This window comes from Trichosurus vulpecula, chromosome 2, assembly GCF_011100635.1.
Source record: "Trichosurus vulpecula isolate mTriVul1 chromosome 2, mTriVul1.pri, whole genome shotgun sequence".
Classification (NCBI taxonomy): Eukaryota; Metazoa; Chordata; class Mammalia; order Diprotodontia; family Phalangeridae; genus Trichosurus; species Trichosurus vulpecula.
The window spans coordinates 156,644,440-156,658,679 of record NC_050574.1 but is presented as its reverse complement, the minus strand read 5'-3'; the positions used below and the strand labels follow the sequence as shown (position 1 = coordinate 156,658,679).

General features: G+C 38.9%; 1 protein-coding gene and 1 pseudogene across 2 annotated transcripts in view; both read left to right on the top strand.

The window, feature by feature from the left end:
• Positions 1-3,880, top strand: part of HEPHL1 (hephaestin like 1) — a 123,186-nt gene extending 119,306 nt beyond the window's left edge. Inside the window, exons 18-20 of one of the 2 annotated variants that reach the window (XM_036746688.1) lie at positions 1,424-1,586; positions 3,330-3,401; positions 3,499-3,880. In XM_036746688.1, coding sequence (XP_036602583.1) covers positions 1,424-1,586; positions 3,330-3,401; positions 3,499-3,698 — 435 coding nt within the window. In that variant the 3' untranslated portion in view covers positions 3,699-3,880. Of the gene's footprint in view, positions 1-1,423; positions 1,587-3,329; positions 3,405-3,498 lie in introns of both variants that reach the window. The other variant, XM_036746687.1, reaches the window with a different exon arrangement.
• Positions 3,881-11,318: 7,438 nt separating this feature from the next.
• On the top strand, positions 11,319-11,927 carry LOC118835284 (annotated as a pseudogene).
• Positions 11,928-14,240: the final 2,313 nt, after the last annotated feature.

Sequence of the window (14,240 nt, the reverse complement as noted above, 5' to 3'; positions counted from 1 at the left end):
ATGGTACCACAGGGCAGTAGAAAGAACTCTGAACCTGGAGTCAGGAGACATACGAGTTTGACTCCCACTTCAGATACCTAACCAGCTGTGCAATCATGGGCAAGTCAATAAAACTGAATCTCAGTTTTCTCAAGTGTAATATGGGAATAAACTCAACATATCTAAAACAGAATTATCTTTCCCCCCAAAAAAACACCCCTCTTCCAAATTTCCCTGTGTCTATCCAGGACACCACTATCCTCCCAGTGATCCAGGTTCACAACCATGGTGTCATCCTCAACTCCTCACTGTACCTCATCTCATATGTCCAATCAGATGTCTCATCTTGTTAATTATATCTCCACATCTCTTGCATATGGCCCCCTTCTTTCTACTCACATAGCTACCCTCCTACTTCATCCCCTCATCATCTCTTGTCTGGACTATTAGACTAGCCTCTAAATTGGTTCCTCCATGCTGTCTCTCCATCCTCAACACAGCTATTAACATGATTTTCCAAAAGCGTGGGGGTGACCATATTGCAAATCTCCCAACTTAACTCCAGAGGTTCCCTGTTACTGCTAGGATTGCATATGAACTCTTCTTTTTGGCATTTAAAAGCCTTTCACAGCCTGAACGTTCTTTATCTTGTCATTCTTCTTAGAGATTATTCCCCAGCCAATACTCCATGGTCTGGCCTCATTGGATCTACTTGTTTTCCCTCCGCACTGCAGACAATTAGGAAGCCGTTGCAGTGGTGATGATTTGAAGGCTAGGAAGCCCTGGTAGACCATGATGCTTTCAGTGGGAATAGAAAAAGGAATTTTAATAAGGACTGAAGCCTTAAATCAATAGAACGAAACTCTAGTGAGTGACATTTCTGATACCAATTAGAGCATAGCAAACAATTGTTTTGAACATGCTCGGATGGAGCTGTCCTGTTGCATCTAAAATCATACCATTATGCACCAGGCCATCTCCGTTGAGGAAGTTCTACCTTGGTGTGTTAAGGACACTAGGATGCTCAGGATTACCTTCAAACACAGAATAGCCTTGACCTGACTTGGGAATTCTTTTTTAAAGCTTAACCTTTAAATCACCTTAACAACTTATTTAATATCTTAACACTTTGAATAATTTAATGGCACCATTTAAATAGAAACCCCTTAGAATGCTGCTATTTCAGATAGGCAAGTTTGTCTGGGCCTGGAAGCCAAGGAAATGAAATCTGAAGACAAATGATAACTTTCACTGGAAATGGTCACAGTGCTGATGCTACTACTACCACGGTCATCGCCTGTGTGTCAACCCTCTGTCTGTAGATGATAAGAAGAATCTGAAGACATTTTGTGGGTGGAGAGAGTTTATGGAGGGTCCCCCCCACCCTGTTAGCATCCCTGAAGCCAGGCAAGGAGAAACTTAAGGATTAATTTTATTTCTACAGTTGGATAAATCTTTTCGTGAAGACGTGTATGATCTCTTTCCTGGGACCTTTCAGACTGTTGAACTGATTGCAGATCATCCAGGAACATGGCTCCTGCATTGTCATGTTTCTGATCACATCCATAATGGCATGGAAACAACATATACTGTCTTCAGGAACTTAGGTGCTGATTCTGAATCATTGGTATTTAATACTATATAATGCAATTAATATTACTTACCGTATTTGGTGCTAAAGGAGAGACAACATTTGATGAGTCGTGGAACTTGCTGTCATGGAGTTTACAGTCTAATGGGGATAAGACACAAATTCAAATAACTGAAATAGTCACTGTTATATGATCACAAAGTCAAAGGTTATGTGAAATTTGAAAGGAAAAGTCATCACCCATTGGAGCTATTAGGGAAGGTTTCCTGAAGAAGGCAGCATTAGAATTAAGCTTTATAGGACAGGTAGTGATTAAACATATAAAAGGGGTTGAGGCCCAACCACGACTCCACAGGACTGATGATGACACATGCCTCCCACCTCATAAGAGTTGAACTACAGGATAAGGCATATTTTTTTGGATATGGCCAATGTAAGGATTTGTCTTGTTTGACTGTGCTTATTGGCTACAAAGGAAGGGTTACAAAGGGGGAGGGGAGAACAGGGGGAGAAAGAGTGTGCTAGTGATATTTTTAAAAGGCATAGAAAGAAAGAGAAGGAAGTTCAGAGGGAAACACAAATGGGACAGCTCTGGAACCAATATGCTCCATTTTTTGTGCACATTAAAGAAGAAAAGAAGCAAACTATATCTGGTGGAGATTCAGGATATTTTACAAGTCATCTTAATTTTCTGTACTTTTTGTTTGTGGAAACGCTCATTTGCTAGTGCAACCTGGATATTCAGCCAAGCCTGGAGCATTTTGCATGAGTCTCTCTGCACAGGTGGAGAGAATGCTGATTGGATACTGTATGCATTGAAAAGACAGCACTATTCTTCATTTCTTCAAAAGAAAAACATGTATGGTACCAGATTTTCTTGGGGACTAAAGGAGAAGTCAACTTTTCCATGTGCCCCCAATTTCCAGCTTGACTCCTTAAATATGTTGGTCTAGGCCCTAAACCTTTTATTAAGGGGATTTGTTCTGTGAAGTTTGGATTCTGTCAAAGGGCCACATTTGAGGAGCTAGAGGGTCACATGTGGCCTTGAGGCTACAGGTTCCCCACCCCTGGTAGGGATACAATTATTTCCAAACAAAAAAAAAGGCTTCCCTGGCCTTTATAAATTGAAGGAGAGAACCCCAACCTTATAGACACCATCTTAGCCTCTTCCCACCAAATGCAGGTTACACAAAGGACCATCACAAATAATGAATAGCAAGCAAACTCATTTATCTAAGCAGACAGTATTGAATCAACATTCTCTCCACCAATTACGCAATAATGCAAAATGGCTCAGGACTGGCTGGAAAACTGTCAAATTCAGTATATAAATAAGATTAAAATAAAAAAAATTTTAAAAGAAAGAGTGTGAGGAGGAAGGATGTTTCAGGTGCAGTGAATTTTATGAGTACAAAGGTGTAAGCACATAGTTTGGGGACAAGGAATAGTTAAAGGGCTGGAAGATACAGCTCATGAAGGGGAGTAATATGAAATAAGGCTGGAAGAGTATGATCACACATCGCTTATGTGATGAGAAGAATACATGTGGTGAAAAGATAGACTTCTTAAAAGGTCTTGATAGTAAAAACCAAAGTGGATCCTACTGAACTACTGAGGAAGGACAGGGAGGCTCAGTGATTAGATTTTAGTCCCAATGAGTGGGATGAAATGCTGATGAAACAGTATTGTGAACAGTGTAACAGATTACTCTTTGAAGTTCTCTTGTTGACAAGACATTCTCTTTATCTAATTTCTCCAGACAACACGATTCCTTATTCCACTAAGACCTCTCCTAAAGAAGAACCGATCCCGCCCACTGTGCCTACTGATGGTAGCTATTGCCTCTCTCATACCCATCTATATATGTGTTTTTAAAAAATCCATTAGAGAAATGTGGAGGTTGCTGACAGTACTTCTTGTTTTCACAGGAATCGATAAGGAAAACATACATTTCTTCGGCAAAAATCTGACTCCTAGAGCGGCAAAGGCGGCTTTGGTCATCCTTTTTATCATTGGCCTTCTCCTCTTCCTAGCGGTCATAGCTCTCTTCCTCATTCTCCGATCTCTGAGAAACCGTATGGCTTACCGAGCCATTCAGACCTGTGCACTTCCCACTGATGCTTTATAAACCCGCTCTTCCTTTGCCAGCTTGCAGAAAAAGGGGTCAAGCTTCACCCCTAGATGGGGGGAAAGCCAGCTCAACAAGATTATATAAGGCCAAGTTTACAATGACAACATAGATACTGTCTCCTAGACCAGGCTTCTGACTAACCTCAAAATATAACTCAGAGCAATTTGCTTTCATCTCTTGAAATGGACTCTGATTAATTCTCAGAGACAAACACACACACAAACACACACACACACACACACACACACATTACAAGATATTAGCTCAGCTGAGAAAAGTCTATTCCAAGGCTATCTTCTAAGCGAGGATGCCTGAAGGACACTTGGAAAGATGTTTTCATTTTCTATTTTTCCTACTCTAGAGATCAAGCTGTCCTAGCTGGCCATCAAATTTGTTTCCTAGGTGATTAGCATTGCTTACAAAGTACCAGGAAGCACTGTAGCAATCCAATGAGATGGCCCTGATTTTTCCCACATCCAAACAGACTGTTCCCTAAAGTATTCAAGAAAAGTCACTACCTACTGAATCTGTAGGATTTTTTTAAAGCATCTGCTGGCAGAATATGACCTAACAGTGAATCTTCTTTGCTCAATAAACCAGTGCTCCTAACCTTTCTTTTTCTCCTATTATACCAACAGGTCTGCACTGGCTAATTACCAAAAGTAGGGCTATCCGGGAGTTTTTTGTTTTGTTTTGTTTTTAAACATTGCTGCTTGCTTTATGCAAACTTTTAGTGATACTTGAAGGTTTACAAACTTACTCAATACTAGATGTTTTGACAATACATTTCTGTAGCAAGGTTTGTATTTTTTTTAATCAACTTCATATTTATACTTAGAAAACTAGGATTTTTAGAATCTGTGAAATAATAGGCCAGGTCCTCCCACTGTCGCGTCTGGCCTCCATGTCAAACTGTAGTGGGAATTTCAGAAGTGGAGGGTTGCTGTCCAGCAGAGGAGTTCAGTACTGAATATTTGAGTCTGATTTTCCATTCAATTTAGGTGATCATTACAAAGCTGCATCTTCTATTACAGTCAAAATAGTTTGAGAAACGTTATTAGGCAATTCATTTATGTGACTGACCTCTCACAAACCATAGATTCTATACTTCTTTAAGACCTGAAGCTTTTTTTTGGTGGGGGGTAAATGGATAAAAAGAAGAGATGAGAGGAAGCAGCCAGGAGAAGGGCATGTCTAGAAACAGGGGACTTCTGAAAGGAATTCCTTTTTTACTTTTAAAAAACTTTTATTTAAACAGCCTTGTAGATTAGCATTGAAATTTTATAGGCCCAACCAGTTTCCTAGCTAACTGAACACTTCCTGTCCCTCATTCCCTGTTATTAGGGAATAAATAAGACAAATAAAAGCAATATTCTCTACCATTAGGCTAACAAATCATTACTTACTAAAGCCAAGAAACTCACTGCAAAGCAGTTAAGTGTACTGGTAGCATATCTAAGTTTAGCGTGGATCAAGTAAATATGGGGGTAACTGAGGAATACTTAAATATAAATCTTGGTGGCGGGATCTTTTATGCATATTCTTTTGCATCTAGGGGTTAGGGTTAGAATCAGAGAGAGGGGTAATTTAAGATAGTTATAATAACACCGAAAATCTTAACAGTACCTAAATAACTATTAGCTCCGTTCTTGACTAAATGAATATCTAATGGCGATCAGGGAACCTCAATTACCCTCATCTCAGTACCACTCAATCAAGAACAAAAAAATGATATAATGTGTTCTAATGAGTAATGTGATAGCATTGTGTTCATAAGCAAATTCTGTCAATGCTGTTAAATTACTTAATAATAGAATTATAATAATGCCAATAATGTCTTTTTGTGTGTGTAATATCCTTCATAAATTTTTATCCATTAGAACAAACAAATTATTTTCATATGTCCTTCCTTTCCATTTGATTTAATTTGCTGGAACTATAAGTGTAAAAGATTAGTTTATTTCTTTCTAATACCCTATTTAATAAAGTTTCATATATTAATAGATTACAATGTGCATGGTTTCTTTTACTTAATCAACTAAGTACAAAGATAATATTCTTATCAGTAAAAGTGGAATTGGGATATGTATGTGAGGTCCTTCTGGCATAGGATAAAAACCAATATAAAAAATAGGCATTGTGGAATAGTAGCAAGAACACAGGACTTGAGGTTGATCAGAAGATTAGTATTTAAGTATCACTTGTAGCATTTACTAGCCATTTATACAGGAAAGTCACTTATTCTTCATGAGTTTCAGTTTCCCCACTCACAAAATAGGGATAATAATACTTATATTGATATATGTAAATCACTTCTTAACCACAAAGTATTCTTTAAATTGTCAGTATTTTTAAAATAGAAAACAGTATGGCAGAAACTAGGTATAGACCAACATTTTACACCTTATACCAAGATAAGGTCAAAATGGGCACGTAATTTGCTTATAAAGGGTAATACCATAAGGAAATCAGAAGAGCACGGAATAGTTCATTTGTCAGATTTAGGACCAAAGAAAATACAGAAAGCACAGCAAAATGTAAAATAGATAATTTTATTATATAAAATTTAAAACGTTTTGCACAAGCAAAACAAAGGCAACCAAAATTAAAAGGAAAGCAGAAAAATGGGGGAAATTTTTTTGCAACAAATATGAGATAAAGGTCTCATTTTTCTAATATAGAGAGAATTGAGTCAAATTTATAAGAATACAAGTTATTCTCCAATTGATAAATATTCAAAGGATGTAAACAGGCAGTTTTCAAAGAGATCAAAGCTATGTATAATCATATGAAAAAATGCTCTAAATCACTATTGATTAGAGAAATGCAAATTAAAACAACTCTGAAGTACAATCTCACACCTATTAGATTGGCTAATTTGACAAAAATGGAAAATGATAGATGTTGGAGGGGAAAACTGGGACACTAATGTATTGTTGCTGGAGTTGTGAACTGATCAAACTATTCTGAAGAGCAATTTGGAAGTATGCCTAAAGGGCTACAAAACTCTGCATACCCTTTGATCCAGCAATACCACTGCTAGATCTATATCCCAAAGACATAAAAGGAGGGGGAGAGGACCTATTTGTACAAAAATATTTATAGCAGCTCTTTTTGTGGTGGCTAAGAATTGGAAATCAAAGGGTTGCTCATCGATTGGGGAATATGGTGGTATATGATTGTGATGGAATAGTATTATAGTATATATAGTATTATGTACATATAGAATTATGCTATAAGTAATAACAAGCAGGATAATTTCAGAAAAGTCTAGAATGACTTACGTGAACTGACGCAAAGTGAAGTGAGTAGAACCAGGAGAACATTGTACACAATAACAGCAATATTGTACAATGAAGAACTATGAATGACTTGGCTATTCTCGGCAATACAATTATCTAAGACAACCCCAAAGGACTAATGATGAAGCATAATATCTGCCTCAAGAGAAAGAACTGATATTGTTTGAATACAGAGTAAAGCATGCTATTTTCACTTTCTTTCATTCTTTTTCTTTTATTTGAGTCTTTCTTTACAAAATAACTAATATGGAAATGTCTTACATGATTACACAAGTATAACCTATACCTGATTGCTTACCATCTCAGGGTAGGGGGAATGGAAGGAGAGAAGGATAGAATTTAGGATTCAAAACATTTTAAAAATTCAAATGCTAAAGAAAGTGTTTTAACATGTAATTGGGGAAAAATATGTATTTAAAAATTGTTAATATTTTGCCTTGATCCTTGAAGGATTCATAGTTTATCAGGGTGGGTATACTCACTATGCTTTCTCCTCTTATGGGATTCTTCTCTATGTTTTCTTGTTATCTACAGAGGATCTACCCAAGTGCTTGAAGCTTTCCTTTTGTTATTTAGGATATTGGGGAATGGGGCAGCTAGGTGGCCCAGTGAATAGAGTGTCCTGCCTTGAGTCAGGAAGACTCTTCCTGAGTTCAAATCCAGGCTCAGATACTTATTAGTGGTATGACCTTGGGAAAAATTGCTTAACCCTGTTTGCCTCAGTTTCCTCACCTGTAAAATGAGCTGGAGAAGGAAATGGCAAACCACTCCAATATATTTGCCAAGAAAACCCTGAATGGGGTCATAAAGAGTCAGACACTACCAAACAACAAACAACAAATCTCCGAGATGGTGCTATCTCATTCTAGTTGTTTATCTGGACACTTACTGTCACAACTTTATTAGCTTATCTTCTTTTCCAACCAGATATATCCTTAATAATGTCTAGCATGCCATTTCTTCCATCTAGTCCATGTCAGTTGTTACATGCTTCTAACATGTTGCAGCCTGCTTATGCCCTCCATCTTTCTTTCCATTGTCTTTGAGAGTGTCATTTTAATTTTTCTGAAATGGTTGTGATAATATCATGAATATGCTTACATATTATGTAGATCATATTGTAATGTTTAAATACAGTAACAAAAGTCTTAGAGGCTTACCTGTTTATCCATGATATGGTAGACTTGATGATTGGAATCATGAACTCACCAGTACAGGGCATTTCTTAAAAGCCTGCCTGCATGGCATCCTTAGCAATATCATTATGAACAACTGACACCAATTACCTTCTAGATAGTTTAAACTTGGTAGTTGTTGGTGGTGGTAGGGTATTATAAAATAATCAGCCCCTGTTCAGTCAGGAAAATAAGTCTCAAGAAAGAATGGTCTTCAATGGATCACAGACAGAAGTGACTTTCTGTTGTGAATAGGGCAGGATTCTCTAGTTTTCTTACTGAATCCTTCCTTGGAAAAAGAGAAAACCATTAATTTGTCACAAGCTTGGAATGTAGAAATGACAGTGTAACTTCCAGTCCTCAAGAGGGCATAGTTGAGAGATCTGAACTCTAGTTGGAAGGAATAGAAATGAAAGTATGTGACTTGTGAAAGTATGTGCCCCATACCCAAACAGTGGCCAAATCTTGTTCATTCCTTCTTATTAACATCTCTTGCATCTGTCTCCTCTCAACTCACGGCACAACTATTCTAGTTCAGGTCCTCATTGCTCCTTTCCTGGACTACTGCAGGAACCTTCTAATTGGTCTTCTTGAATCCAGTCTCTTCCTTTCCAACCCATCCTCCTCAAAGCTTCCAAAATGATATTCCTAAAGAACAGGTCTGACCATGTCACTCTACCATCCCATCATTCTCCCCCCCTCCATTGTTCTTACTATCTCTATGACAAAATACATATTCCTCTAACATTTAAAGTCCTTAGCAATCTAGCTCCAGCCTATTTTCCAGTCTTTGTTCTCATTCATGCATTCAATATTCTAGCCAAACTGTCCTATTTGCTGTTGTTGTATGTATACATGATACTCCATCTCCCACCTCTGTGTCTTTGCCCAGAGGGCTCCATATTCCTGGAATGTGCTCCTTCCTCACTTCTGCCTTTAGAAAGCACTTCAAGGCTCAATTCAAGTGTCAGCCCCTTTAAGAGGCCTTTCTTAATTCCCTCAACTGTTAGTGCCCCTCAAAAATCCCTTTGTGTTTTGCATAAGTAGGGGATGCATAGGTAGGGCACTGTGGATATAAAATATTGAATATAAGATTAGACCCAATTATATAAGGGTTGATTTTGCTAAATTACTTTTTAATTCACTGTTATAACTCATTGGGTAGAGGAAGAAGACTATATTCAGAAATGAAGATGACATAAAATATAACAATAAAATTAACAGTAATAAAATGTAAAAGAAATTACTTTATTTTGTATATATCTATACTTCCTTGGGCCTCAGTTTCCTTGTCTATAAAATGGCGAGGTTTATAGTCATCAACAGTCTTGAGAAGTCATGAGAGAAGATGTAAGCATAGTTTATTAGTGATTCTAGTTTCATTTTAATTTCTCCCCTTGCTGGAAGGGAGGAGATACTCAGATAAGTTGGGCAATTGATGAGGGCTATTTCCTCAACTGGAGTAGAGACAGGGAAAGGAAGCTGTCAATGACTTAGAGTTGGAATGGACATTTTAGGGGTCATTAAATCCAATCCCCTCATTTTACATATAAAGAAACTGATACCCAGGTAAGATCAAGTGACTTGCCCAGGGCCAAGCATGTAATTGGTGTCTGAAGAAGGATTTTAAATCATGACTTTCTGACTTCAAGTCCAGTGTACTATATAAGCCCGTGTGGGTGGCTCACACCAATTCACAAGAGCCAATTGTTAAATTTTCATTTGAGGATTTATACCTCAGAAATCAGCAAGTGCTACAAATCGGGGTTTGATTTAGTATTTTGTAGATTGTCAAAACTTTAAAAAGTAATGGAGAAAATATTAATTATTTAGACTAAACTTAAAAGTATGCAGCAAAGGGCTGAGCCAAGATGGTGGCTGGAAAGCAGGGACTTGCGTGAGCTCCCCTCCAGGTCCCTCAAAACACCTATAAAAATGACTCTGAACAAATTCTAGAACTGCAGAACCCATGAAATAGCAGAGGGAAGCAGGGCTCCAGCTCAGAACAGCCTGGATGGTTGTGGGGTAAGGTCTACCACACAGAACTGGGAGCAGAGCAGAGCCCAGAGTGATCTGTGCCCAGACCAACCAGACCAGGAGCCAGGTGGAACAGGCCCTAGCACCCTGAATCAGAGAGCTCTGGCAGTTACCAGACTTCTCAACCCACAAACACCAAAGACAACAGAAAAGGTTAGTGGGAAAAGCTGCAGGGGACAGAGTGGAAGGAGTTCACGGTTCGGCCACCACCCCGGAGGCAGTGGGGGTGGTGCAGCTACAGAACTACAGCTGCAGTTGCTTCCGGCCCCAGGCCCGTGGTGGAAGGAATTAAGTGGTGGATCAGAGCAGGAGTGCAGAGCCTGCTGAAGATCTGAGTCAGGTCCAGGTTGGTGGTTCTTGGGGAAGGAGGAGTGCTGGTGTGGCAGAGCTTGCTGTATAGAAATAGCTCTGAAAACAATAGCGCATCCCCTCAAGCTTGGAACAAAGTACTCTTTCAAGCAGTCATACCCTGCTGAAAAACTCAAGGGCCAAGTAAGTTGGCTGGGAACACGGCCAGGCAGCAAAAACGGACTCAGATTCAGACTCAGACTTTGGATCTTTCTTTGGTGACAAAGAAGACCAAAACATACAGCCAGAAGAAGTCAACAAAGTCAAAGAGCCTACATCAAAAACCTCCAAGAAAAACATGAACTGGTCTCAGGCCATGGAAGAGCTCAAAAAGGATTTGGAAAAGCAAGTTAGAGAAGTAGAGGAAAAATTAGGAAGAGAAATGAATGAGAATGATGCAAGAAAACCATGAAAAACAAGTCAATGACTGGATAAAGGAGACCCAAAAAAATACTGAAGAAAACAATACCTTAAAAAATAGACTAACTCAAATGGCAAAAGAGCTCCAAAAAGTCAATGAGGAAAAGAATGCCTTGAAAGGCAGAATTAGCCAAATGGAAAAGAAGGTCCAAAAGGCCACTGAAGAAAATACTACCTTAAAAATTAGATTGGAGCGAGCAGAAGCTAGTGACTTTATAAGACATCAAGATATTATAAAACAGAACCAAAGGAATGAAAAAGTGGAAGACAATGTGAAATATCTCATTAGAAGAACCACTGGGAACACCCACCAGAAGCAGCCGAGAGAAAGCAACATGGCCGCCGCCCGATGTCTTCTTTGGTTACCGAACTGGGCTTGCCTCAGGCTGGCTCTTCTTCAGCCTCCCAGCCGCTGCCTCTGCCATGCTTTTCATGAGAAGGCCGCCAGCTCTGAGTTCAGGAGCATCTACAGCCTACATAAGCTTTACCCAGATTCCTGAGGCTGGGAGACTGCCTGAAGGGTCCCGGATGATGCAAAGAAGGCCAGCACTGACATTCCTATGGATGGCCTACAGATATCTTATTCCAAGAGTAGTGGTCCTGGAGGGAAGAATGTTAATAAAGTAAGTACCAAGGCTGAATTCCAGGTCCATTTAGCAACAGCTGACTGGATTGCAGAGCCTGTCCAGCAAAAGATTGCTGTCTTGTTCAAAAATAAGATCAGCAGATCAGGAGAGTTGATTACTACCTCTGATTCCAGCTGCTATCTGTTTTGAAATTTGGCAAATTGCCTCCAGAAAATTAGAGACATGATTGCTGAGGCCAGCCAAACTCCAAGGAGCCATCCAAAGAGGATGCTGTGCTTCAAAGGATCAGGGTAGAAAACATGAATTGTGAAAGGCTAAAACACCATAAAGGCAAGCAGGAAAGTAGATATGGACTGAACTCAGCTTCCAGCTGCCTGATACCAACCTCTTCACTGGTTCTCAAACTGGTTTTGCTCATGGCATAGCTTCATTCTTTGATGTGAGAAATCATGGCATACTGAACTTCTAAGTTAGAAAGGCTACAGATCACCAGAATAAGTTCCATGCAATTCAAGCATATCAGTGAGAAACTTATGTCACATCCTTTGAGTCTAGCAACTGCAATTGGCAGTCATTTGAAGACACAAAGCAACTATTCCCAGTATAACAAAAAAAGGAAAAAGTGTACCTCTTCGTATTTAACAATAAAGTGTTTTCAGTGAAAAAAAAAGAAAAAAAAAGAAAACCACTGACCTGTAAAATAGATCCAGGAGAGATAATTTAAAAATTATTGGACTACCTGAAAGCCATGATCAAGAAAAGAGCATACATATCATCTTTCAAGAAATTATTAAGGAGAACTGCCCTGATATTCTAGAGCCAGAGGGTAAAATAGAAATTGAAAGAATCCACAGATCGCCTCCTCAAAAAGATCCCAAAAAGAAAACTCCTAGGAATATTGTTGCCAATTTCCAGAGCTCCCAGATCAAGGAGAAAATATTACAAGCATCCAGAAAGAAACAATTTGAGTATTGTGGAAACATAATCAGCATAATACAAGATCTAGCAGCTTCTACATTAAGGGATCAAAGGGCTTGGAATATGATATTCTGGAGGTTAATGGAGCTAGGATTAAAACCAAGAATCACCTACCCAGCATAACTGAGTATCACGCTCCAAGGCAAAATATGGATTTTAAATAAAATAGAGGATTTTCAAGCTTACTCAGTGAAAAGACCAGAGCTGAATAGAAAATTTGACTTTCAAACACAAGAATCAAGAGAAGCATGAAAAGGTAATCAAGAAAGAGAAATCATAAGGGACTTACTAAAGTTGAACTGTTTTGTTTAAATTCCTACATGGAAAGATGATGTGTATCATTCATGAGACCTCAGTATTAGGGCAGCTGAAGGGAATATGCATATATATACATACATACATATATATATATATATATGTGTGTGTGTGTGTGTGTGTGTGTGTGTGTGTGTGTAGAGAGAGAGAGAGAGAGAGAGAGAGAGAGAGAGAGAGAGGGAGAGAGAGAGAGGGCACAGGGTGAGTTGAATATGAAGGGATGATATCTAAAAAAATAAAATCAAATTAAGGGATGAGAGGAAAATATTGAGAGAGGGAGAAAGGGAAAGATAGAATGGGGTAAATTATCTCACATAAAAGTGGCAAGAAAAAGCAGTTCTGTAGGAAGGGAAGAGGGGGCAGGTGAGGGGGAATGAGTGAATCTTGCTCTCATTGGAATTGACCTGAGGAGGGAATAACATACACACTCAATTGGGTATCTTACCCCACAGGAAAGAAGGAGGGAGAAGATAAAAAGAGGGGATGATAGAAGGGAGGGTAGATGGGGGAGGAGGTAATCAAAAACAAACACTTTCAAAAAGGGACAGGGTCAAGGGAGAAAATTCAATAAAGGGGAATAGGTTAGGAAGCAGCAAAATATAGTTAGTCTTTCACAACATGAGTATAGTGGAAGGGTTTTACATAACGATACTCATGTGGCCTATGTTGAATTGCTTGCCTTCTTAAGGAGGGTGGGTGGGGAGGGAAGAGGGGAGAGAATTTGGAACTCAAAGTTTTAAAAACAGATGTTCAAAAACAAAAAAAAAAGTTTTTGCAAGCAACTAGGAAATAAGATACACAGGCAATGGGGCATAGAAATTTATCTTGCCCTACAAGAAAGGAAGGGAAAAGAGGATGGGAGGGCAGTGGGGTGACAGAAGGGAGGGCTGACTGGGGAACAGGACAACCAGAATATATGCCATCTTGGAGTGGGCAGGATGGGGAGAAAATTCATAATTCAAACTCTTGTGAAAATCAATGCTGAAAATTAAATACATTAAATAAATTAAATTTTAAAAATGACCTTAGAATAGTGTCAGAGCTAGAATGTTTCATAAAGACCATCTAATAAAAGGGTTCTTAACTCTTTTTGTGTTAAGGCTGTCCTTGGCAGCCTGGTGAAGCTTATGAACCCCTCTGCAGAATTGTGTTTTCAAATGCATAATAAAAACCATAGAATTACAAAGGAAAAAAAAGTATGTATTGAATACCATTTTGGGGGGTAGAACTTATTAAACATTTACCAGCACACCCCTAGCTATCTACTACACCATGCTGCCTCTCTGAACCAGACCTGAACTTCTTAAATTGTGGGTCAAGACCCCATATGGAGTCGACCTCACTGCAGCCTTGGTTCTGAATACATAACATGCACAC